Source organism: Schistocerca americana, chromosome 11 (assembly GCF_021461395.2).
Source record: "Schistocerca americana isolate TAMUIC-IGC-003095 chromosome 11, iqSchAmer2.1, whole genome shotgun sequence".
In the NCBI taxonomy this organism is placed as follows: domain Eukaryota; kingdom Metazoa; phylum Arthropoda; class Insecta; order Orthoptera; family Acrididae; genus Schistocerca; species Schistocerca americana.
The window spans coordinates 191119230-191147027 of NC_060129.1; the positions used below are offsets into that span (position 1 = coordinate 191119230).

Below are 27798 nucleotides of genomic sequence, written 5' to 3' on the forward strand. Positions count from 1 at the left end.
TTAAAATAATGTTGAATAATAATTTCCAAAGAAATAAACACTCTACTTTTAGAATGAACCTCATATGTTGGTCTCTTTCCCTTTGTTGCTTTCTTTTACCATCTCATCTACCAACATTACTCTATTATTTATCGCTCCTCCCTAGACCATTCACCTTTTTGTCCACATTTCATTATTAAAGCACAAAAAATTATCAAATACACAGAGTGGTAGAGCTGTAAAATTAAATGAAAAGTTTGAAAAATGTTAATGAATCAAAGATAGACAGTTTTTACCTTACAATAAGGAAGTTGTGGTTTGTGAGTATTGTAAATGAATTAGCATCTGTAGGGAATTTGTGAAGCATGACCATAAGAAATTACAAAGTAGAAAGAATAGATGTTAACATAACTTTTTGACATAGATGTGTTAGAAAACTATGTAACCAGATATAGATGATCTTGTTTTTACTTTTTCAGATTCTCATAGATCTAGCTGGAACCTTAAGTTCAAGTAATTGTGTAAAGGAAGACCCAGAAGTAAAAAACTGAAATGGGTCAAATGAGAATAATTTGAATATTTACCTAAAGCTGGAGCAGATGCAGGGTGAAGAAGATGTAACTGGCTAACATCGAAATTAAGCGTATACAATAAGTTTTGATTAGTTAATGTGTATGCAGTATGAAATGTGAAGTGATATCCAGATGCTGTGTGTTCTTCACTAGATTTGTAGCTACTGGTGTTTTCTCTATTTGTACGAGACAACTATCATCAAATTTTGCTACAAAGGAATTTTTAATTTTTAGTAATACTTTAGAGCCACAGGCTGTTTCCATGTGTACCACAGTATGATTTTTGCATCCAGCTTCTCAAATCTCTTAAAATTTCCTTAGAGCTGTTGTTCACAGTGTGAGGGTGCACAGATATAAGATGAGCAGTTTACAAGCTTGCTTAAGTGGTTATTGGTTTTCAAACCTGCTGGCAGAAAAATGAATGGTTGGCAATGTAATATGTGTAAGAATGAAACAGATTTGTGAAGTTACTCCATTCTGTTAAACTGTTTGTATGATTACACCTTTTCTGTCAATGTTACTGTGATATTCAATTTCCAGCAGCAGTGAACATGTATTGCCAAGGGAGCTTCAAGTTATAATAGTCAACAGTAGGCTTTTTTGTGTGTGTGTGTGTGTGTGTGTGTGTGTGTGTGTGTGTGTGTGTGTGTTTCCTCACTACTAAAGAGGTTTTTTCTCAAAATTCACTGGGAGGTACAGTCATTAGCTGTTAAGATTATGCTAACACCTACCCATGTGAAACAATGTTCTTTTATCCCACTTGTAGATATTAATTATCTGTTACCTGTAGCCAGTCTGGATAGTTTTATCCAATCTGGAATGTGACTGTGGGATACATACACACTCATCGAGTCATTAGCTGTTAAGTAATCTTAATGAGACAATATTCTTTGTCTCGTTCATAGGCAGAAATCTATATTTAAGTGTGCAAATGTAACCTTGACTTTTTGGTATGACTGTGGCATTACATGCCCAAATCACACTGATATTAAATGTTATTCGTAAGCACAAACACATATTTAAATGCCTAATTGCAAATTTGACCTCATATCAGTCAAAAAAATGTATATGATTGAGGACTGTGGTGTTGCACACCAAGTCTTCTGATACTGATGGTTAACTTCTGTTCTTTCGTTAATCAGTGTTAGACAATGTCAGTTTAACACACCTGGACAGCAACTTATTACTTAAAAACAAAATATTTAGGCACTGCTGCCTTTGGATCTTTTAACCATTATGTTTTACTAAGAATATGTAATTTGACACAATATACATTCATGTACATTGTCCCATTATATTTATGGCGTTATACGCCAAACTTATAAAAAGGTCCTTAGAAACCTAACACTTAGCTTTACACTATTTTAGTAATACGATTCACGTGTTACATTTTGTTAAGTTACTACCTGTATGTGCTGCTATTCTTACCCAGTTTCTAACTAACCTACACAATGAAAATGTCCCTGGTTTATCTGAAAATTGGTATTTGTAACTTACTGGTTGTGGCCATGGCACTCCATTCTCTGTTTCACGCTGCTAAGAGTCAGTGACAAGAGTCTCTTCTGCATATCATATACCAGCATCTTTATTTCCAGATCGTCCTTCCCAGTAGCCTCAACAGTGAGCCAATCAACGAGGTTAGTTTCCCATGATCCCAATGTGACTGGGAGACCACAGGAATGCTACATCTTCCTATTGTCATGAAGGACTACGAGAAGATCTTGGAATTGCATGTGTTACCAACAGATGTGGGTAATGGGCTGCCCATTAGGGTGTAGAGGAGAATGGCAAAGATGAAATGGGATGACCTGTGAGAGTATAGACCTTTGGCACCAACTTTATAAATTAAATAGACCAGCTGTTGCTTCTATTCCCAGTGTTGAGAGCGGTCAACACTGACCAAAGAAGACAAGACTGCTGATCGCTATGCATGACCGTAGGAGGGAGGCTCGAAATACTGAGATGTGTCATATAGTGGGTGGCTATTGATACCACAAATCTATTTGTGAATTTCTGGGCTTGTATCTTTCAAATAAGTATAATTTTGCAGTTGCTCACACATTGTCTTGAGCATCGCACCTCTGTATGTCACACTCTCATTTTCTGTTATTGCCTCAGAATCAAGAGTATGATATTACCTTCTTGTCTGAGAATTATTCTATTAACTGATAATTTTGAAGCTGAATATTAATGGACTTGATTTAATGGCAGTTTGGTGTTGGCACGCTCAGTTACTTCATTTGTAGAAATCTGATGCTAAATGGTTAAATACAAACACGTATGTTCAAGAATGAAATACAACAGAACTTGTCAAACAGGAATGAGTTTAATTAAAAGTGCTGAATGTTTGTACATGGGCAGAGTTTAGAAGTACCTGACATCAATGCAAGAAGACACCTAATTATGGGCAGTGATAAAGACAATAGGGAAAAGTAAATCAGACTGTGAAAGGGAAATGACACCATAAACACCATTACTTACATATATATAACAGGGTAGAGAAGGGATGTGACTGCTAGATGATTGGAAGAGAAGGCACAAACAATGAACTGAAGACACAACAATGGATCACAAGAAATAGATAGCGAAAATATGCTTACTGGAAAGAAAATTTATGATGATATTAGAACTCTTAACATTACTGAATATTTATTTTCTTGCTTAACATAATGTGAAATGTAAGGAAAATTTACGTTTAGAATGTTTATCATCAGCTGTTCAGTATATTTTGATACAATTGGCCTTGTCAACATGTAAAGTACAGTTAATGAAATTAATAAACCAGCTTTGCTCTATGAGTGAAAAACACACACAAAATTACAATTAAATATCAGTTACATACTTACACATATTAGTTACATACATTTACTGTTTATGATTACTTATGGCTAGTTGAAGCAATACACCCAAGTATTTATATTTACATGTACACTATGTGATCAAACACATCCAGACATTTGGCTGGAAATGACTTAAAAGTTTATGGTACCCTCAATCGGTAATGCTGGAATTCAGTATGGTATTGCCACACCTTTAGCCTGATAACAGCTTCCACTCTCACAGGCATATGTTCAATCAGGTGCTGGAAGGTTTCTTGGACAATGGCAGCCCATTCTTCACAGAGTGCTGCACTGACGAGAGGTATCGATATTGGTCGGTGAGGCCTGCATGCCAGAGGTGTTCCATAGGATTCAAGTCAGGACTCTGTGCAGGCCAGTCCATTACAGGGACATTATTGTCATGTAACCACTCTGCCACGAGCACCTAATATGAAAAACTTACGTTTTTGGGGGTGTATGGGTACTTTTGATCACATGGTGTGTACAGGGTGAAGCAAAATTCACGCACTCAGGCTTCTCAGTGCAACTCCTCACATGCCATTGATAAAAAAAAATCTCTGAGTACATCTGGCAGAAAAAGGACGATAAAGAGTGGCAATCTGGAACACTGTAACCACATATATGGTCACTACCTGTGTCAGCACATATGAATTGTGCTGTATATGTGGTGCAGTGAATAGAGTTTTGGGTTATCATGCAGGAGGTCGAGGGTTCGATCCTGTTTGGAGCGCTTTTTTTTTTTTTTTAATTTGCTATTTTCATTCTGACATTTCTACTGTAATATACACCATTTCATAGGTTACCTGCATCCTTAATTTACAATATTTTGTAATGCTGAACATAACAAATATGTCTTTAGACAAATAAGAAATAGACAGTTGAAACAAATGTCCTGTCAGTGCATTGAGATGTGTAAAAAACAGCATGCAATTACCAGACTCGGTGTTGAAAGGCATAATTAGTGGGACCATTGTGATAACACACAGAATTAGTAACCGAGTTTGGACATTATTCGCAAAGCACGTTGCTAGTCCTACTGCTAACGTAAGGCCCTAATGAAATGTAAAGGACCTGAATGAGGCAAGAATAATAGTTGCTACTAATCTATGGGACCATTGGAGGAGGGTACAAAGAAAATAGATTTCACATCTAGTAGATGAAGTGGTGCGAATAAATTCAAGCCCACAATGTGGAAAGGGCTTCTTTCAAAGCTGACCAATCTTCCATTTCTACAATTGTAGTATGTAAGTGCAAATGTTTTCTAGAGGACCTGCTGCAATCGCTGTTGACGATTAAGATGCCAGATACTGTACTGCCTGGACTACATTTACCACATAAAAAACATATACCCTAACACAGGATCGAACCATCGTCGTCCTGCATGATAACCCACTGCACCAACTGCACAGCACAACTGATACAAGCTGACAGAGGTATATACCATTCACGTGGTTACAGTGTTACCACATTGTCAATCTTTTAACATCCTTTTTCTGCCGGGTATTCTCACCAGATTAAATTTTGAGAGAGAGATTTTTTTTATTGCTGGCGTGTGAGGAGTCGTGCTGAGAAGCCTGAGTGCGCGAATTTTGCTTCACCCTGTATAAACACCAAATTCTAATTGTATGATTATTACATGCAAAATACACGATGAATTTTCTAAGAATAATACACGCAATTTCTTTCAAACATTCAGAACTACAATAACAAGATATAAACCACCGACACTCTGCTTCAAAGATGAAAAAGGAAATCTGATCACCAGCGTGGAACAAAATTGCCAACACCTAGCGAACTACTTTGAAACGCTGCTAAGCTGCAAAAGACCTGATGAAACCTTGACATTTGAGAAGCCTAAGAATAAGCTACCAGACTCTGAACCACCTAATAAAGAAGAAATTAAAGAGATCTTGAAAGGATTGAAAAACAATAAAGCATCTGGTAAAGATTCGTTAGTCGCGGAACTACTGAAATACGCAGGAGAAAACCTAATAAATAATTTCGAGGCGCTGTTTGAAGAGATTTGGAATACAGAGAAGATTCCGGAGGAATGGAAGACAGCATTGATTCATCCGTTACATAAGAAGGGTACCAAGACAAATGCAAATAACTACAGAGGTATCTCATTGTTATCAGTGGCCTATAAGATCCTATCCAAGGCACTACAAAACAGGATTGAAAATCAGGTAGAGAAAGAACTGGGTGAATATCAGGCTGGGTTTAGAAAAGGAAGATCATGCAGTGAACAGATATTCAGTCTACTCTCCATAATACAACTTCGCGCACGCACATCGAAAAATCTAGTAATTACATTCATAGACTTCAAAAAAGCATATGATTCTATTGATAGACCAACTCTGATTAACACATTAGAAGAATTTGGGATTGATGATAAAAGCAAAAGTCTAATCCAGGAAACCCTTACGGGAACAAAATCGCAAGTGAAGTTTTTGGGTAGATTGTCACAACCGTTTGTAATTGGAACAGGTGTTAGACAAGGGGATGGGCTCTCCCCGCTGTTGTTTAACATTGTCCTTGAAAAAGTGGTCAGGGAATGGAGAAAGAAGATGGCAGAAGCTGGAGTGAAAAATGGGATAACGTTAGGAAGAAATAAAACAAAAATTGAATGTCTGGCATTTGCTGATGACATGGCAATATTGGCAGATGACATCGAAACAGCAAAGATTCAGATAGAAATGCTGCATGAGATCGCTGAGAAGACAGGTCTACAAATATCGTATGAAAAGACAGAACTGATGATACAGGACAAAACAGACCCAACACAGACATTGCAAACTAAATATGGAATAATTAAGAGAGTTCATAAATTTAAGTATCTAGGGAAATGGATTACACCGACAGGGTTACCAAATGTTTCACTACAGGAAAGAGCAATAAAGATGGAAACGGCATACCAGCTATGCCGAAATGTATACAATAAAAAGTCGATCTCCATCAATGCCAAGCTCAGGCACTACAATGCGGTAATAAGACCAGAAAGTTTGTATGCGATTGAATGCATCCCACTGAACAGAAAACGTCTGTTGGAGAAATTGGAAATAAAAGAGAGAAAAATACTGAGAAAGATCTTAGGACCTAAAAAGGATGGACAGGATTATAAATTGCGATCCAATAAAGAGTTATACGAGAAAATTGAAAAACTGACAACATCCTTTAAAAAGAGAAGACTGAGTTTCTATGGGCATGTCAAAAGAATGGCACCAGAAAGAACGGCAAAGAAAATCCTGGAATACATGGAAAGCAGAAAGACACAAATTAACTGGCTGAAAGAAGTAAAAGAAGACATTGCAGAAATGAACATTATACCAGAGACAGTTTACAACAGAATGGAATATAGGAATGCCATCAACAAAATACAGGGATTCAAAGACCGAACGCAATCAAAGAAGACGGGAACAACCTGGTCGCAAGAACGTAAAGAAGCCCACTCAGAAAAAATGAAGAAGTACTGGGAAGAACGCAAGAAAAAGCACAAGAAATGACTGATGCTTAGCGTAGTCCAAAGTTGACTGTAACGAATAATAATAATAATAATAATAACATGCAATTTTACTGACATAGGCAGCTACCGAAAGCACAGTCCTTGGAAATCACTCTCCGTGAATTCATCAACTGTATAAAAGTCTCGCTCTTTTAGCACAGTTTCTAATATTTTCTAATATTTGAGTAAGGGAATCTAGTGAGCTCTTTTTGGCAGTTTGTTGAAGAATTTAAGACTCATGTGTTTGTGGCTATTGTGACTGAAGGAAAGAATTGTTATGGTTTAATGTCCCATCAACAACAAGAGACACACGATTAGGGACTCAACACCAGCTCAGGTTGGGGACAAATTAGGAACAGATTGGTCATGTCCTTTTCAACTATCTTATTATTTACCCCACTCTGCCACCACAATCAGTGAGAATTTCTCAGGGACCATCAGGATGCATGTAGAAACAATCACTAAAGCTTCAACCCTGTCAGGTAAAAAATTTGTGAATAAAATAATGAAGCTGTAGCCATGTAATACCCGAAGCATGTTCTCATTTGGCCATCTCCTGGAACAATTAATGGTAGTATCCTATTACAGATTTGCACATATGAAACAGTACAGAAATATACAAACACTTGAAAAAACTGAGTATTACTGTAAGATTTCTTATGGACAATATGTATGTGTCTAAGAAAATTATTTTAACTGCAACAATTACTGCCACACTGAACAACTATAATGTATATTCTTACGTCAGTTCATTAAAATACTGCCAACATATCCAGTGTTAATTATTTGGAAATTGAAACTGATTTTTTTGTCTGTGGAAAACTATGTTGATTCATATAATTAGATTTAGATTATCCCATGTTGTGTTACATAGATTATGCAGCCTACATATAAACTTGTATTCACAGTCACCTTATTAAAAGTTCATTTTTTTGGTACATATAAATTCATTTGTGTTATAAAATGCTTTTCCTTTCATTCTTCATTTGTGTGGCCATGTTTTCCTTTCAGCCATGTCTCTCCCACCATTTTAAATTTATTTTCATGTAATTTGTTTGTCTATAAGGCATGCATACTGTTGAAAAATGTTTTGCAGAATGCAAAGCTTTTTTTTATTTTTTATTTTATTTTATATTTTTTACTTAAATCCAAGCAATGTCTGGAAGCTCCTCATTCTGGTACCCTATAAGTTCACATCTGACCTACTTTCACATTCATGGACATTCTGTTTACCAAGCATAAGTACCATTAGTACGTAGAGGCTGGAGATGGTAAGTATCTTATGTCCAACAAAGGATTGTTCACAAGAAGTTAATTTGCTTAAACCAAATATAGATGTGATGACTTCTTCAGATAAAGATCTCTTTTGCCTGAGCAGTTTCCCCAGAGAAGTATCCCATAATGTAAGTCCATATGGAAAAACCCATAGTATGCTGTAAGTACGAGATCATTACTCCAGTTTCCTCAAGAGATATAAAACTCTTGCCAGTTTACTGCAGAGTTTTTCTGTGTGGGTGTTCCAGCATAATTTGCTATCAGGGTAGATGCTTAACAAATTTACTGAGTGATTTTGTCCATTGTTAATATTTTTAAGAGAAAAGGGGATATGTTGTGGTGTCACCGCCAGACACCACACTTGCTAGGTGGTAGCCTTTAAATCGGCCGCGGTCCGTTAGTATACGTCGGACCCACGTGTCGCCACTATCAGTGATCGTAGACCGAGCGCCGCCACACGGCAGGTCTAGAGAGACTTCCTAGCACTCGCCCCAGTTGTACAGCCGACTTTGCTAGCGATGGTTCACTGACAAATTACGCTCTCATTTGCCGAGACGATAGTTAGCACAGCCTTCAACTACGTCATTTGCTATGACCTAGCAAGGCGCCATTACCAGTTACTACTGATACTGTAAAACATGTACCGTCAAGAGCGACACTCACCATTTATGGATTAAAGTTAAGTATTCCACCAGCTACGTCAGTTTTTTCTACAGTCTAATTTCCTTGTCCTGTTCCAGACCTCACGGCAGCCTGCGTGAGCTAAAACGCGTGCCTTTCGGATTCCTCTCATACCGGTGTTGGCTCTCCTGCCAACCCACAACATATGTTCAGTTCTTCTAGCTATGTCGACCAATTTTTCTGGTACCACTGAGCTGCCTTCTCCATAATGGTTGGTTGATTTGAAGGAGGGGACCAAACAGCAAGCTCATTGGTCCCATCAGATTAGGAAAGGATGAGGATGAAAGCTAGTCATGCCCTTTGACAGGAACCATTCTGGCATTTGCCTGAAGTGATATAGGGGAATCACGAAAAACCTAAACCAGAATGGTCGGATGAGGGTTTGAACAGTCGTCCCCCCGAATGCGAATCCAGTGTGCTAACCACTGTGCCACCTTGCTCGGTTTTCCATAATGGAGTTGTTCATATGTTTGCCAGCATTCACATCATTATGTGATGTGATGAAAGTTGTGCCATCAGCATACATCAAAGATTTATAGGATAATGAATTAGGGAGGTCATTCGCACAAACAGTGAATAGAAAGGTCCCAGCATGGATCCTTGTGGGACTCCATATTTTACTTTCAGAATAACAGATTTATCATTTGGATATACAACAACCATCTAGTTTCTATTTGCCAAATATGGTTTCAGTAATGTGAGTTCTGTTTTAGTTATTCCTTATCTTTCAAGTTCCTTAATCAAGGTACTACATGAGACGGTGCCAATGCCTTAATGAGACCCACTAGAGTAGCATAGGTGCGCTACTTGTATTGTATTGTATTGTATTTTTTATTGGTCCTGTTGTCTACATAGCAGCTTATGCATAAGACATTGGAGCAGTCAAGTTATAAATATACAGGCTGAAAGTCATTTCAAGGGATACATATTTAAGGTTACAATAATACACTTTACACGTAAGTATTTATATAACACATTTCATAAATTTAAATATTCTTCAATGGAGTAAAAGCAGTGATGCTGTAAATATGACTTAAGAGATTTTCCAAATGTATTGACCTCTGTGATAGCTTTTATGTTTTCAGGAAGTTTGTTATAAAGCGTAACTCCCATGTGAAAAGTACCTTTTTGGCACAGTGCTGTGCTGATTTGAGTCATATGTAAGTTTCTGTTTTGTTTGGTAAAGTGCTCATGTATATCACAGTTTTTTTTGCAGTCTCCGGTCCTTGCCTATTGCATTTAATTTAAAGAACAAAAGGGTTTCCATAATGTACACACATGGTAATGGACTGATTTCTTAAACAGGGTTTACAAGATTCTCTAGGCTTGCACCCAAACAAGATTCTAATGGTCCTTTTTTGTAGTTTAGAAGTGCTATTAGCTGTTTTAGAGTTTCCCCAGAAGGTGACCCCATATCTATTTTCAGATCCATGTAGTGTTGATGATACGATTTCTTGTACAGCCTTAATTGTTGGCAGCCCACTTCAGAACCCATATTGGGTCTCGTTGACTAGGTTGTTACACTCAATACAACTCCAAGGGGCACTCAGTGTGGAAAATAAATAAATAAAAATAAAAGAGGAGAATCTAATGAAAACTGCTTACCAGGGGACTTGCTTTCAAGTCGATCTCATATGCTTCATCTTGCTTCACACAACCAGTTGTTTCTTATTCAATGGTTGCTTCATTTCTACATTTCTGGAAACAAACCAAGTATACTAATGCAGCCACATCTAATTCCTTGTACAGAATGACCTACAACATCCTCCACATTTCTTAATGGAAAGATTAAATTAGATTAGATTCAGTTTTCATTCCACAGACCCAAAAAATGAGATGATTCTCAATGGGTATGGAACATGTCATCAGAAAATATAACACAAAACATTTAAATATACTACTTACCACCCTGATAATTTGTCAGGAGATTGTCGAAATAGGTGAATACAATGCAGTTATCCGGAACAGCTAATATTAACAGACTTAACACGCTGTCAGAATGAAACACACTTATGCACTATTAATAAATTTATCATTCACGAAATACCTAATCTTGATTGTTGTGACCAAGTGCTGTAAAAACTGAAATGTAACACACATTTTTACTTCAGCTAGCTTAACAGTCTGTTAAGATATTCATTTGTGGAGCAGAAGGAGTTGCCTGTCAAAAAGGCTATCAAACTTTGTTTAAACCATGCTTGATCTGAAACAAAGTTTTTAATAGTTGCTGGCAATTAATTGAAGACGTTGTTCCTGAATATTGGATCCCTTTGTGGACCAAGGTAAGTGATTTTAGATCTTTATGTAGATTGTTCTCATTCTTAATATTGACACTTATGTATTGAGCTATTGGTTGGAAATAGAGATGTATTACTTGCAACAAATTTCATTAAGGAATAAATATACTGAGAAGTAGTGGTTAGAATACAAAGTTCTTTGAACAGGTTTCTACATTATGTTATTGAATTTACACCACAAATGATTCTTATCACACACTTTTGCACCCTAAAAACTTTTGCTCAGTTTGATGAGTTTCCCCAGAATATGGTAGCATTTGACATGATAGAATGAAAGTAACCAAAGTATGTAAGTTTTTTATGTTTATATCTCCTACATGTGACATAATTCTCATGGAAAAAAAACAGAGTTGTGTAGGCGCTTACTCAATTCTGTAGTATGCCCTTCCCAACTGAATTTATTATCGAGTTCTAATCCCAGAAATTTAACACTGTTAACCTGAATGTCTTCATATGTTATACACATGCTGGAAGGAAATCTCTTACAGGTCCTGAACTACATATACTGAGTCTTCTTGAAGTTTAATGACAGTGAATTAGCTTTAAACCACTTATTAATGTCAGTGAAAATTTGATTAGCAGCTATTTATAAATCTGTACTTGACTTGCTACTTATTGCAAGGTTTGTATCATCTGCAGACAAAACAAACTTAGCATCTGACAATGTAACAGATGAGAGGTCATTAACATACACAAGAAAAAGCAATGGAACCTTGAGGAACACCACATGTAATTAATCCCCAGTCAGATGAAGACAAACTACATGCTGCACAGGTATTTCGTAATGACACCCTTTGTTTCCTGTTAGATAAATAAGACTCAAACCGTTTCACAGCATTGCCGGTGACATCATAATATTCTAATTTACTTAAGACAAGTTCTCTGGTTCACACAATCTAAGGCTTTTGACAGGTCATAGAAAATGCCAGCAGCCTGTAATTTATTATCCATTGAATTAAGTATTATTCTCACTGTAAGTGTAAATAGCTTTCTCTATATCAGAACCCTTTATAAATCCAAGCTGTGACTTGGGCAATATATTATTTGCAGCCAGATGCGGAAGGATATGCTTGAACACAACCTTTTCATATGAGACTTTCAAATTACAAAAACGCGCTATTCGGATAATGACCCAGAGCCCACCTCAAACACATTGTAGGCCCCTTTTTAAAGCATCAAAAATTTTAACAATTCCGTCATTATACATTCTGAAATGTCTCTTGGAGATCAAAAGAAATCAGGACAAAATGAAAACCAATACAACTACCATAATTACGATACACGGCAATGTAAAGATCTCCACTTACGTGCTGTAACAAGAACCCGAAGTCAGAAACATGTATGTAATCAAGGTACCAAACTTTTTAATGCACTACCAAAACATATCAAAGAGCTGGAAAATGAGGATAAAATTAAAACTGTTATAAAGAATCACATGCTTGTCAAATATTATTACAGTGTAAGTGAATTTCTATGCTCAACTGTATTAGAATATAAAGAACCACACGCTTGACAAATGTTATTACAGCATATATGTTTAAATTAATGTGACAAATGAAATTACATCAATGAATATGTCTGTCAAGCACATAAGAAGATTAAGAACCACATGCTTAACAAATGTCACTACAGTATAAGTGAATAGCTCTTCTCAACTGTATAAGAATATGTGATATCATAAATGTGACAAATGAAATCACAACATAAAGGAATATGTCTGTCAAGCACATAAGAAATTATGTCATAAAAACACTTATTAGTTGTATATTGTATTAAACATAAGATAGATTCATATGAATTCAGCATCACAATTGTGATCATTGGTACGATGATAAATAAATCTATATTTCTGAGAAAGCCGGAAAAAGTGAAACTGGTCGATAGTTTGATGGTATCTTTTTATCCCCCTTCATGTAAACAGGTTTAACTTCAGCAGTCAAGGAATGTAGAATTCAATATCAACTGACGAAATTTTTGAATTCTGGCGACACAGAAGAGAGTGTTTTGTCTCTCACACAGCAGACATTAAAAAAAATTCACTCTAAACCTTCGTGATTATCACAGCAACGCTATAGGGAAATTCAATTTAAAATACTCACCTTGAAGTGACTACGCATCCATTAAAATTAAGACATTGGTCAAAGCCATGCCAGTACCGCAAATTCCTCCTCTGAGACAATATTCGATGAACACTTACGCAGAATTATGGAACTGATTTCTTAATACAATAAGGTGGTTCCCTACGGAAACAATGTCTTTCGTGGCATTTCCATTCCTTGAATTTTAACACATTCCTGCCATCAGTTATTATTATGTGGGTCAAATATTAGAGGCAAGCAGCACATCATTTTGTAGTATTCAAGGTCGAAGTCAAGTAATGCTCGTTAAGTTCTTATCTAATAATAAGCAGTTGCACATTTCAAACCTGCCACGTAAATATTTGGATCGGGACATGGCATATGATTGGCCGCTGTTCATCGTGGTACGTAGAACGCCAACTTCATGTCGCGTATCTCAAAAGTGTATTAAACAGCAGAAGCGTGGGTTCAAGCAGGTCATAAAAAGGTTTATTCAACATAGCAATTTATATTTTGTCAGTGGAGTCTTCTGCTAGCATAGAAAGTTAACATGTTCTTGCCGCAAACATTCGTGTTGTAGTATATTTAGTCATACAGTATTATTTTGTTCCTCGGTTGTTTTTCTACGTGACATTTAGCGAAGGAGACGTTCTCAGTGCCATGATGAACAACAGACAATCAACCAGAGAGTGCAGACGAACTGTCATGATGCGAATGTTGACGTTTGCACTGCTGTTGTCTTGATTTTTGTAGAAATACGTCAGTTACATAATTATAAAAAAATAAAACGACGGACTGACGCCGATAGACGCATAAACACGTATCCCAATGTGATAAACCCGTGAAATATTTTGTGGTTATTTACAAACCAGTCTCATTAGCACCGTATATCTCTCGTCGTGAAATTTTGGCAGAAGTAACGCCGAAAAGACATAACTTTAATCTTGTTGACTGAGCGCACCGTAAAGCAATCGTATTCATCGATTATTGTGGCTGGGTTACTGTTGACAGTTTTGATGTATAGGATAGCAACCTTATTTCGTGCGATTGTGTTTAGTTGTGTTTTACCACTACAGACAAATTGTTTCCTGTGCATGTAAGCATTTTTTATGGGTTTCCGCTTTCTTTTAATTCTGACATACTATACTTGCTATGATGCCATTAGTTAGCGCAATAGTGGCTTAAAATATATATGCTTGTACTCTATGCATGGCGTAGTAAGTGGTTTTAGAGGACAGCGAGGATCTAGATTACACCAAACTGCCTTTGCTTTGCCGAATATGTGATACAATAATTGCTTTACCTGCCAACAACGTGTTAAACCATTTCAAGAAATGCCACGAAAGATGTTTCGTTAGATATTGCATTTCATGTGCCTGCCCAGAATTTTGCGTATTAAGATGTAACTTCCATAATTCAGTATCATTCCTAACTAGCCGCAGTGTCAAGAAAAATGTGTGTGAGCTCAATCTTGTGTAGCAGTGTAGACCGGCTTTGTATGAAGTTGCAGGTAATTAATTATTCCAGGGTAAATTCTGAATTGTATGCATATGTAACTGACAGAAGTTATTGCACAACGTTCCGAACTTGCAGAACATTCATAATCTAGCAATTAATTATTTCAAGTGAACATTTATAGTTAGGTAGATTTTGCCATGGCATTACGGAAGCGTCCGATTCTGTCCGTCTGCTGTGACCCATGACGTCTCAATAAGGCGGAAGTGCCCACTTACAGCGTATACAAAATGGTGACGGTATCGTCACTACATACACATGCCAACAAAAGTGAACAAAAATAAAAACGGCACAAGAATTTCTCACTCCAAGAAATAATGGATCTATCAGGACAACAGCAGGAAATAGGAGGTTGGGGAACTCAAATGGGAACCCCTGGAGGGAAGGCGACGTCATTTCGAGAAACGCTATTGAGAAAATATAGAGAACCAGCATTTGAAGCTGACTGCCAAACGATTTTACTGCTGCCAACATAAATTGCATGTTAAGTATTACGAAGATAAGATACAAGAAATTAGGGCTCATATGCAGTCATACAGCCAGTCATTTCGTCCTCACTCTACTTGCAAGTGGAACAGGAGGGGAAACGACAAGAAGTGGTACACGATACTACCTGCCATGCACTGCACAGTGGCTTGCAGAGTATTGATGTAGGTGTAGATGTTTAGGGCGAGAACAAGTTAAATATATAACAATATAAAATATTGCCCCATCAAAATAAAAAAAAACCTCAGCTTATGATATCTCTACAGCAGCAAAAGTAACAGGATTGTACACTTCAATTGACCTATGTAGCTCAAACCAAGCCTAAAAAAAAAAAAAAAAAAAAAAAAAAACCAACCTCTGCAGTTCCAAAAATTGGTGTTAGACATTTACCGTGATCAGTATCACTCGAATGCAGCTCTCGATACCTACCAGCAGACTAAAAAACAGGAAAACACAACCACAAACTTCACATGCCTACATAAGTTGTAAAACACCACGGAAACCAAAACCCCAGCAACTCAAAAAGAAGAAACCATTTTCACAAGATCAATTAAAACACAACTGAAATACCATAAATATAAAACAGACAGAATGACATATTAATATGGAATAAAACCGAAACAAAAATTTCTTGCCAGCAAAAAGGCCTCTGACAAAATCACCTGTGTTGGCCGTCACCCCCCCCCCCCCCCTTTTTCTCAAAAAAAAAAAAAAAAAAAAAAAAAAAAACAGAATGATGAGCACCAAACTAATAATACCTAACAAAGATGCCACACATTCACATTAGAGCACTGACTACCGAGACAAATAAATTCACGTTACCAGAGTGATAACCAAGATGTCAAGCTCAATGTGTCCATATCCATGACTGACCAGAGGATGCCATCACATATTACAACACAACATCTACAAATGTGAACCATCTCAAAAACACTGCACTATAGTGACCTCTCAACCACAACACCATTGTGTCGTGGGTCAAAGCAGATGATTGGAATCCCTATGCATTTCTTATTCTGGTGTGGACAAAAATAGGCATAATATATAAACTAACATTTGACAGTAGTAGGCCTACAGGAAATTAGGTGCAACTACATGAAAGTACTTTCTTTCTTTCTTTTTTTTTTCAGGAACCTAGAATTGTAGCAGCTATGGAACATGAAACATTTGGCTGGGTGAAAAAAGAAGATATGAATCTGGAATGTAACCCCGTGGTAAGCAGTTTTCATGAGTTACTCCTCAATAAAGTTTTCGTATAAGTTACTACAACATGCTGGTTCAGGTAGCTCAGTTCCAATTATGCTGTTGGATATGTGAGGTAGGCCTATGAGTAGTGTAGAATTGGGTGTTTTGTAGTATGTGTCGTTTGTGTTAAATTACAGTGTCAGAAACATATCTTATTATTTCTAAATTGCATCTAGAGCTTTGTCATATGTCTTTGCTAAGTAACTCCTTGGATTCTCAGTGTCCAATGAGAAGTTCAGGCAGGCAGGTGCTAAACAGGTCCAAAACTCACAAAATTCTCACAACAGGAAAGTAAATAATAATGTTACCATATTTAACCAAAATATTGGTGGATTAAAGAAAAAAGTAGATTCTCACAAAAGTAAAGTAAAAAAATAATGTTACCATTTTTCACCAAAATATCCTGGGATTGAAGAATAAAGTAGATGAGCTCCTGGTTCGTTTAGATGACACTGAATCTGATAATGTAATAGATATACTATGCCTGTCTGAGCACCACATTGTGTCTGATGTGGAAAAGGTAAATATCAGTTGTTATAAACTAGCTGCACATATGAGTAGAGAGAATAAGGAGAGAGGGGGAGTTGCCATATATGTCAAAAGTTATTACTGTATAGAAAGCTTAGATACTAAAAAGTGTTGTCTAGAGCAACATATAGAAGCATATGCCTGACAACTTAAACTGAAGGAGGGCTCTTTTATAATTGTAACAGTATATAGGTCTCCTTCAGGAAACTTTCATTTATTCCTGGAAAACTTGGATGCCTTGTTGTGCTATCTGTGAGATAGGGGAAAGCAAATTATTATTTGTGGGGACTTCAATGTCGATTCACTGAAAGAGTGTAATAGAAAGAATGACCTGGAAGTCTCGCTCGCTTCTTTCAATTTGACATTTGTCATTAATTTTCCGACTCGGGTAGTAAAGGACAGCAGCACATTGATAGATAACACTTTTATAGACCAAGATAGGTTTAAAAACATAAATTCTTGTCCTGTTGAGAACGGCCTTTCTGATGATGATGCTCAGCTAGTTACAGTATATGACATAACTCCATTCAGTAATTCAAAGCTACCCTCCAAAGTTGTGCATCCAATTAATGACTCAACAATTAGAAATTTCAGAGAAAATCTTCAGCAGTTAGACTGGGATGAGGTGTACAAGGAACCCGATGCTAATTTAAAATATAACTTATTTCATGATACAGTTGTAAGAGAATTTGAAAACTGTTTCCCCAAGAAAGTAGTTAAATCTAATTATAAGAAATCATGTAAAAAAACCTTGGCTTACTAAAGGAATAAAAATATCTTGTAACTACAAAAGGGAACTGTATCTAACAACAAGAAAGAGTAATGACCCAGAAACAGCTAAATATTATAAAAACTACTGTGCTACATTAAGAAAGGTTATTAAAAAGTCCAGAAGCATGTGCATCATGTCAGATTAATGCCTCTGATAACAAAATCAAAACAATTTGGAATACTAATACAAGGGAGGCAGGGCAACCAAGAGTACAGGATGACGGCATCATCATCAGAGCGAATGGAAACTTGGTAAACAACAAACCGGAAGTCGAAAACATTTTGAATGATCATTTTTTAAATGTTGTAGAGAAAATAAGATCTAAATGTTCATTAGAAGAAGCAAGGCAGTTAATGGAAGAAGCCATACCCACACCATTTGGTACAATTGAAATTCCACCCACCTCTGAAATTAAGAAGATATTAAAATCTCTCAAGAATAAAAGCTCACAGGGAATTGATGGCATTTCTAGCAGGATAATAAAAGCTTGTTCCCAAGAAATAAGTTGGATTCTTAGCAACATATGTAATAGCTCTCTGAAGCAGGGTATTTTTCCAGATAGACTGAAGTATGCCATTGTTAAACCACTGCATGAAAAAGGGGATATGTCTGATGTCAACTACCGCCCAATCTCTCTTCTGACTGCCTTATCCAAAATTCTTGAAGAAGTAATGTATTATAGAGTAGCTTCACACCTTTGCAAAAATAAAGTTTTAACAAAATGTCAGTTTGGTTTCCAGAAAGGTTTTTCAACGGAAAATGCTATATATACTTTCACTAATGAAATATTAAATGCCCTGAGTAACCGAAAGTCACCCGTTGGGATTTTTTGTGATCTATCAAAGGCTTTTGACTATGTAAATCATGGAATACTTCTAGATAAGCTCAAGTACTGTGATATGAATGGGATAGTACTCAAATGGTTTAAATCATACCTAACTGGAAGAGTGCAGAAAGTTGAAATAAACAGTTCACATAATATGCAAAAAACTCAAACTGGGGAACAATCAAGAATGGGGTGACGCAGGGTTCGGTCTTGGGTCCTCTGCTGTTCTTAATATATATTAATGACTTACCATTCTGTATTCACGAAGATGCGAAGCTGGTACTTTTTGCTAATGATACAAGTATAGCTATCACACCCAACAGACAAGAATTAACTGGTGAAATTGTAAACGAAGTTTTTCAGAAAATCATTAAGTGGTTCTCTGCAACTGGGCTCTCATTAAACTTTGACAGAACACAGTATACACATTTCCACACAGTAAATGAAATGACACCATTAATAAATATAGACTTCGATCAGAAATCGGTAGCTAAGGTAGAATATTCAAAATTTCTTGGTGAGGTGTTGAACTGGAAAAAAACACACTAAGGATCTGCTGAAACGTTTGAGTTCAGCTACTTATGCTATTAGGGTCATTGCAAATTTTGGCGATATATATCTGAGTAAATTACCTTACCATGCCTATTTTCTTTCTCTGCTTTCGTATGGCATCATATTCTGGGGTAACTCATCATTGAGTAAAAGAGTGTTCATTGCACAAAAGCGTGTAATCAGAATAATTGCTGGAGCTCATCCAAGATCATCCTGCAGACACTTATTTAAAGAGCTAGAGATCGTCACTGTAGTCTCACAATATATATATTCACCTATGAAATTTGTTATTAACAATCCAAACGAATTCAAAAGTAATAGCAGTGTACATGGCTACAACACTAGGAGAAAGGATGATCTTCACTACTCAAGGTTAAATCTAACTTTGGCTCAGAAGGGGGTAAATTATGCTGCCACAAATGTCTTTGGTCACTTACCTAATAGCATCAAAAGTCTGACAGATAGCCATATAGCATTTAAAAGGAAATTAAAAGAAATTCTTAATGGCAACTCCTTCTACTCATTAGATGAATTTTTGGATATAGTAAGTGGGTAATTTCCCCAACCCCCACAAAAAAAATTAAAAATATTAAGTGTCATGTAATATTTTGTGTAATGTAATATCCTGTATTTTATTAACCTGACACATTCCACATCATTACGAACTATCGTACTCATGGTCTATGAACAAGTACTAATCTAATCTAATCTTTTCTGGAAAGTCTTGTGTATTGACAAATTATGTTAATAGTTGTAAACACTGAAAATTATGATTACCTGTACCTGTGCTGGATTTTTGTTGTGGTGTCAAGAAGACAGCTTAGGAAGACTGATTTGTAGTTGACATATCTTTTTTTTTCATCATTTTTGTGTTTGGGTCCATGCACTGCTGTTGGCAATGTACCATAGATTAAAACCTGGCTGTATAGATTAATCAAAGATAATACCAATTTTAGGGAATTAACTTTTTTATTTATTTTCATATATTTCAATTTAGCTGTAGGCCTATAGTCTAAATTTAGCTAAGGAAGCCAAGTTTGTAGATTTTATTCTTTAATTTCATTTATTTATTTATTTTTTGATCAATTGTCTTCACCCAAACTGCTCCATTTCGCAAAGACCTCATGTTACTTACGTATTGCTTTCTAAATTATTTGGAATAGTTGTGTTGTTAGGGAATTATTGTTACTGTATGGTTATTGTGACTATGTGTGGAACATAGATGTTGTAGTGGATTTAAGAGAGTTGCTCCTGTCCACCATTTTGATGAGGTCTTGAATTAAAGCTGAAATTCTGTTATGAACAGTTGAATACTCACCATTTTTTGGTATCTGTGAGAGGAACTCTGAACAGCTTTACTGGTATGAATATTACAAATGCAGAGTCAGTTATCTTTTTCTCGTCATTTTAGCAAGTATGGCAGTATTTTGTGACTAGTGTGTGACTAAGGTGACATTTATGATCGATATAAGTTCGGAACACCTTAATTTGTGTTTAGCATTTCCACATTCCTTGGAAATATTTCATATTGATAAACAATAGTTTTTCTGGGAAGCAGATTAGACAGTTGCAGTTGTCATCTGATTTAAAATATGTGAGCTGCACTTCAGTAGCACAAACAACAATAATTAGTGGTGTCTACAAGTTTCAGTTGCATACATTGACTGACAATAGATTATAGCATTGACTGTATTTTTATCTTGAGTGCACATTGCTGCAAATGTCACATGTTGATGTACTGAGTAAAGCAGTTCATGCTTTTGTGTAATATGCACATTCATGACTGAGATTTTTGAATGATTACATGTGAGAGGAGTTAGATAAACTTGGAAGAAATAGAGTTTATTCAGCTATGTCTGTGAACAACGTTTTATAGGAGAAACAAAGTACTGATTGTATACCAGGTTTCTTGAAGTGTTTATTGGTTGCATCACTGCACCATTGGAAACTGTCTGTGGAGGGACTGATCATTTTGTTTTGAATGAATATGTCCACTGTAGAGCCTCTTAGTAAATTCTGAGGTAGCAGATTGCCATACTGATACTACCCTATTTGACCAGTTACTATCAGGTTCAGTAAAGTACGCCTGTCTGAAATCCAAATGAGCAGATTGTGGTAAAAGTAAGAATAAAGAGCAGTAAAATTATTTACAGATCAATGATGCCAGCAATGTATGTTAGCTTTGATGGGAAAATAGAGGCCTACATAGATGTGTAGTTTTAATTAAGCAATTATATAAGATATGATAGAAGTCTTTGTTTCCCAGCTATGAGCTGAAGGTAATCTTCCATACCATCAGCATAATATAGGTATATTTGGTATGTGCAGTATGTTCTGAAGCAAGCGGTTAATAACCTGCAGCAGGAACTGCAGAACTGTAAGACCAGGTTGTTTTACTGACAGTAAAGTTGACACTGATCTCACAATGTAATGACACTTTGGGCTTCTGCGTATTTCAAGAAATGGAATAATGCAATGAACAAACTTCAAACAGTACTGAAAGGTTTCATTTTCACCGCCAAATGTCCCGCTTATTTTCTTCCATCTCAGTTACCTCAAACTATTCTTCCATTGGCTAGGCAGCTGGAGCACTGCTGGATGTAGGTGCTGTGGAGGAAAAACATTCTGGATGGCACTTGGTTGGCTGTTAACTTCGGTTTCTGTAGTAATTTCTGAGATTTTTGTAATCACTATGGAACCATATTTGTGGGAGGTAGAGAGCAGGATAAATGTTTCAACCATAATTTATTGTTTTACTGGTATCCATTGAAGAAATTTCAATGTATGTTTTTGGAGGCAAATGGATGCTCTTCCACCTGTCAACAAAGATAAAAAAAGGAACGTAATTGAAGAAAGTGAAATTTATTCTCATAAATGTGCATCCCCAAATAACATCCCAAATGACCAGAGTAACCTTGCAAAATGTTTTGAAGGATTTTCCGAAATTTGATCATATAGGCACTTGCTAAATACAACCATTGAGGAAAATAAGCCAGTGTGAATTTATCCAGTGCATATAGTAGTTCTGCATCATGTAAATCTTTTAGTCTGTCTTTATTGTTTGTAAATATTGCTCCAGCTCTTGAGTAAAATGTGTAATATTAATTCTTTTGTATAAAATTATTATTATTGTATTCCATATAGTCTAATTAACAGTCACAAATGCACTTATTCAGTCACAATAAAGAGTATTCAGCACATTCATGCTTATCAATTTCCAGTCTTTTCAGTCATACCGAAGCTTAAACTAGAAATAGTAACTAAAATATAGTTTTTGGATGTAAATAACATAGACGTAGATAATGTGGTCTGCGGTAAATAAAGATGTCAGTCAGCAATGTTGTGGATACTGTGTTGTTTATTTGTGCAAAATCTATAAACATGAAAATCATAACAACAATAAGCCAAATAGGAAGTGAGTACAAGAAATCAGCAATATATTACAAACAGACCTCTCTCAAAGTGTAGTAAATAAATAAATTGTCATCTTCTAAGGGCAACAGCAGCATCCAGTTTGCTGTCAATGTTTAAACGATATACCTTCTGAAGGTGAAAGTGTGAAATGCATATTGGCATGAATAAAAATATGTAAAAAAAGCAGATTGTTGCTATATTTGTTAAAACAATGAGCAACTGTTTCACTCTGCATTAAAGATTTTGTGATGGGTGGAAACTGCGTGCCAGACCGTGACTCGAACCAAGAACCCTACAATATGTGGGCAATGCTCTCACCTGCTGAGCTGTACAGGCATGATTCACAGCCACTTTCACATTCTTTCTTCTGCCAGCATCTCTTCTCTGCTATGCAGACTTGCTGTACTAGCACACCTGGAAGAAAGCATATCATACAGAAATGCCTCGGCCATAACCTCGGATTTGTTTCCAGAATGATCTTTCACTCTGCTGTGGCATGTATGCTGCTTTGAAACAGCCATTGATATTTAGAAATCAAGAGAGATAACTGGCTTGCTCAACAAAATATTGAGCAGAAAATGGAAATGACTACTCAACAGCTGAAAGTAAACCATGAATCAGTCATGCTAAGAAAACCTGAGAGAGAAAAGCCTGTCTTGTTAGTTTATTGCGGGGAAGAATCCCTACCAACAGCAGTTGGGATTCATTGTTGTGATGTTTGAGGAATGCAGATGACAGAAATATTTTAAGAAATGATACATGTGGTTGTAATCTTACCCTCCCACACATCAACATTAATTTTTCCTGTCTTTTCAAAAGTTTGAAAGCTTTGAGAGGCCTAAGACATACAAAACAAAAGCTTTTTACTTATCTTCATTTTCTCTTGTTATTGGCTGCAGATCTCGCATCGAGGGATACATTCTTGAGGCTGAAGTTTTGATTTAGTGGGTTCCTGATAGCTAAATAACTGATGAAGATTTGCCTGTCTTACTCTTGAATTTTATTCTTTGTCACATTTTTCAATGTCACACCATCTTTAAAATTTCCACTTGTATAACACCACAAATTACATTGTTAGTGTCAATCATAAAAATACGTCCAATTCCATCAGAGGCATCCCCACTACTACTAACATTCTGCGGTGCTCACAATATTCTGAAGAGCTTAAAAAGCAAAAAAGCTTACAAACTTTCTTGATAAAAGAAGAATCCCTACCAAGCTGTATCATTGTTTTATAAATGAGTCCAGAAATAAGTGTAATAAATATCATCAGACTGTGCAATTAATAATAGGAATTTTAAGTATGCCAGATATTTCATAATTTCAAACCCTTCTAAAAGAAGAGTAGTTTTACCCATACATACAGTGTGTAACAGATTAATTTCTTTGTATACATTTTAGCCTGAAATATAATACATTGCATACAAAATCATATGAAATTCTTTTAGTGAAACAGGTGAGATAATTTTAACCTATACAAGTTTCAGGATTAATCCTGGTATCACCTACTTCTATATAAAAAAAGGGTCATGTTAGAGGAAGGTGTCCCATTACATGGTGGCAACACAACTGAGGTGACAAAACAGTGTCATGTACAGCATGGTTATAATTAAAATTTTGCTACTTGATCCAATATAGATGGAAAACTATTTACCATATGAGTACTGAACTTTATAGGAATGGTGATCAGACAATGCATTGCAGGATTATTTGCATTGTTAGTATTTTTAGTGTCATGACTTGCAATTAGGTACTGGTACTGTAATGTAGGATTGAAACACAAGCATCAGTGTCCACCACAATAGCAGTCAGTCAACATGGGTCCAGACAAGGTGAGCAATCCTTTACTCTTAGATCTGTTTTATCAAAACAACAGCAGCATTGCAGCTGCTTTTTGCAAGTATCAATGCATTAAAGGAATACAGAGAGGTCCTCCTTCCACACCAGGATTGACGAACACGATCCAGAAGTTTCAGTTAACTGGTGATTTGTGAATTGCTTCTGGGAGATGCAGATGTTCAATTGCATCTTAAATTGTTGAAGAAGTTACTATTGCCATAACTGAGATTGCTGGATGCCATGTGTGATCTCAAACCAGTGCACGAGCTGTGTCACAACAGCTGAACATTCCGTGCTTCACTGTTTGAAAGAAATGTAATCTCTAGTGTGGATTCAGGCTGCCATGAATGCAGATGATCATCACATTGAGGAACATTTGTAACCTTGAATACGAGGGTATGTCAATTATTATCCGCAAAGTAGTTATAAAATTTTATTGTAATGAAGTAGGAAACTTACAAGAACATCATTTTTCGACATAGTCTCCTTGTGTTTCAATGCAGTTGGTCCCTCACTGTACAAGATTCCTGATGCCCTCATTAAAGAAGGTTCTCGGTTGAGCTACGGGCCAGGAATGCAGCACTTCTTTTACTGCTTCGTCTGAGACAAATCGACGACCCCTTAATGCCTGTTTGAGTGGACCAAACAAGTGATAGCCAGAAGTGGCAAGATTATACTGTGAAACATGTAATGTTTTGTGTATGCAAGTGAGTTATTCAGCCAGCTGGATTGGTACAAGCTGAGGCGAAATTTCTTGTGAGGCTGAGAGCTGGCAGACAGCCCCAGTGTCACCAAAATGCCGCATCCGGTCCAGCCACAGCAACCACTGCTGGCGAGCTCAGGCATGGGCGCAAAGGCTCGGGTTTTGGACAGCACTCACATGAGAACAGGCAATTCACGAGCAATCACAGTGTGTCAGACAAGCTGCAAGATGGCTTCTTACAGTTCTTTGAAATTCCACAATAATTCACAGTCAAATAATAAAGCAAATCTGAATACATCTGCGACATTAGAAAGATGAGATTCATCCAGTTACACGACAATTTTTCGATAGCTTCAAAACTACAAATGTTAATATTGTACAGCATTAAGTATGTTTCATGATGAACCTCTGAATTAGCAACTTTTAAACACTTCATGCAATTTTAACAAACAATATCACTGATGATAACATTGAACTATAGCTATGATCCGTGAAAGGTACCAGTACATATCTGTGTCTTTTTTTATTATTTTTTTATTTATTTATTGTGTTTTTTATGTACCTCTTCACTATGGAAATGTCTGTCAGAACATTGTATCCTCCCCAGTAACACAGTGAATGAATACAGAATGAATACCTTATGTCTTTCATACTTGTGTAGTCATTTAAGGAATATTTTCCAAGTTTCCCAGTAACTTTATGCAAATGTTGATTACAACTGCTATTAAAGGACCTTGGTAATTAAAAAAGTGTCCAGTATACAGCTTTAATCTGCCAGGAATTTTCATATCAGCACACACTCCACTGTAGAGTTGAGAGCTGTGAGGACAGGTCATGAGTCATGTTTTGGCAGCTCAGATGGTAGAGCACTTGCCCACAAAAGGTAAAAGTCGCAAGTTCGAGTTTTGGTCTGGCACACAGTTTTATTCAGCCAGGAAGTTTCATATCAGCGCACACTCCACTGCAGAGTGAAAATTTCGTTCTTGGAACATCCCCCAGGCTATGGCAAGGCCATGTCTCCGCAATATCCTTTCTTCCAGGAGTGCTGGTTCTGCAAGTTTCGCAGGAGAGCTTCTGTGAAGTTTGGAAGGTAGGAGACGAGGTACTGGCAGAAGTAAAGCTGTGAGGACGGGTCATCAGTCATGCTTGGGTAGCTCAGATGGTAGAGTACTTGCCCACAAAAGGCAAAAGTTCCAAGTTCTTGGTGCGGCACACAGTTTTATTCTGCCAGGAAGTTTCGTATCAGTGCATACTCCACTGCAGGGTGAAAATTTCATTCTGAAAATTTAAAAGTGGCCAGTTGCACATGTTAACTGACACCGCCATTAAAAAGAGTGCCAAAAGACGCTTCTGTCAAGCAGGCATAAGTAATTGTTTGAACAATATTTAGTGACAGTCTGTTATCATTTAACGTTAGCGCTCTTGTGTAAGAATACTACCTTATTTATTTATGAACAAACATTTATTTGTGATTTTTGTGAGTGGCCTGAGTGTTACCAAATGCTTATGGCTTTTATATATTTAAATATAAGGGAGTGATACTAGACACTAGAATGTTTGTTCTGGAAGAAGGCAGATGAACCTGTGGTAACATGCATGATTCAGTCGTATAAGTGATATATTCTGGGCAATGAACAGCTGCTACAAGACTTTAACTTTCAAGGCACTTTTCATTATATCTTGAAGAAGAGACCTCATATTGTGTTCCTGAAGAAGGAAGACCTGCCCATAATATAGTGCTTCTTTTGATTGAGTAGGTGATAGATTCTTGGCCGTGAGTGGCTGTTACAATACTCCAGCTTTATCCAATTGCATTAAAGTTAAGAGAATAGACAGAGTGTAAGTTTCACCTTGTCACCTCATGTGTGTTAATCTGCAAATCATCATTTTGAACACTGAACTGTTTTCAGCTAATGAATATTTTGTGTACTGTGATCACAAAATGAGCCTAGTTTTTGCATGTCTCGGAGACTGTTTAGCGTGGGGATTCTGCTGCCATCCTCATAATGTCCTCAGCACAACTTTACTGCATTTGAAAAGGTTATTTTCTGTCTGTATTTTAATGGAATATTGTAGGACCACTTTCTGGTTAGTTGAGACATACTTTAATGGATAAACATTATTCAAAATAATTCTCTGTTCTCTAAATCAATTACAGATGTTAGATTGGAACCTTTTTTATTACATTACTTCTTTATATATTATTTTATAATTCTGTGTTTTATTAATTGGCACTTCTAGTCAATGCATAGACAACCTGACTGCAGGATAATGGCATAATGGGTATCAGTCTCTCTGCACAGCAAAAAAACGACTGGAGTACAAAACGTCCAAAATAAGTAATGTTGTATAAATACTTATTATAAACAGTTGAAACAATCAATTACTGACAAAATAATTTAGTTGGATGGATAAAAAATCTGCTCACCAAGCAGTGCAGGACACATACATAAACGACGGTTGTAATTGGCAAGCTTTCGGAGCCAGTGGCACCTCCTTCATGCAGAAGGGTTGAAGGGAAAGGAAGGGGGGGGGGGTGAAGGAAAAGGACTGGAGAGGTCTAGGAAAAGGGGTAGATTTCAGAAAAGTCATCCAGAACTGCAGGTCAGGGAGACTTGCCGCATGGGGTGAGAAGGAAAGGCTGACTGAAGACAAGCAGTCCTTCCTTCTCAACCCATGTGGTAAGTCTCTCTT

General features: G+C 36.6%; 1 protein-coding gene and 1 long non-coding RNA gene across 3 annotated transcripts in view; one reads left to right on the forward strand and one right to left on the reverse strand.

Moving 5' to 3' along the window:
* Positions 1 to 6995: 6995 nt before the first annotated feature.
* On the reverse strand, positions 6996 to 13569 carry LOC124553897. The gene is made up of 3 exons (XR_006968160.1): positions 13246 to 13569; positions 10455 to 10547; positions 6996 to 7449 (listed from the first exon to the last, which is right to left on the reverse strand). It is a non-coding gene; the product is annotated as an uncharacterized LOC124553897 (long non-coding RNA).
* A 355-nt stretch (positions 13570 to 13924) lies between these two features.
* LOC124553728 (zinc finger protein 665-like) overlaps positions 13925 to 27798 on the forward strand; it is a 43219-nt gene continuing 29345 nt past the window's right edge. Inside the window, exons 1-2 of one of the 2 annotated variants that reach the window (XM_047127648.1) lie at positions 13925 to 14320; positions 16356 to 16439. In XM_047127648.1, the coding sequence (XP_046983604.1) occupies positions 16377 to 16439 (63 nt within the window). In that variant the 5' untranslated portion in view covers positions 13925 to 14320; positions 16356 to 16376. Of the gene's footprint in view, positions 14321 to 14628; positions 14735 to 16355; positions 16440 to 27798 lie in introns of those variants that run through there. The other variant, XM_047127647.1, reaches the window with a different exon arrangement.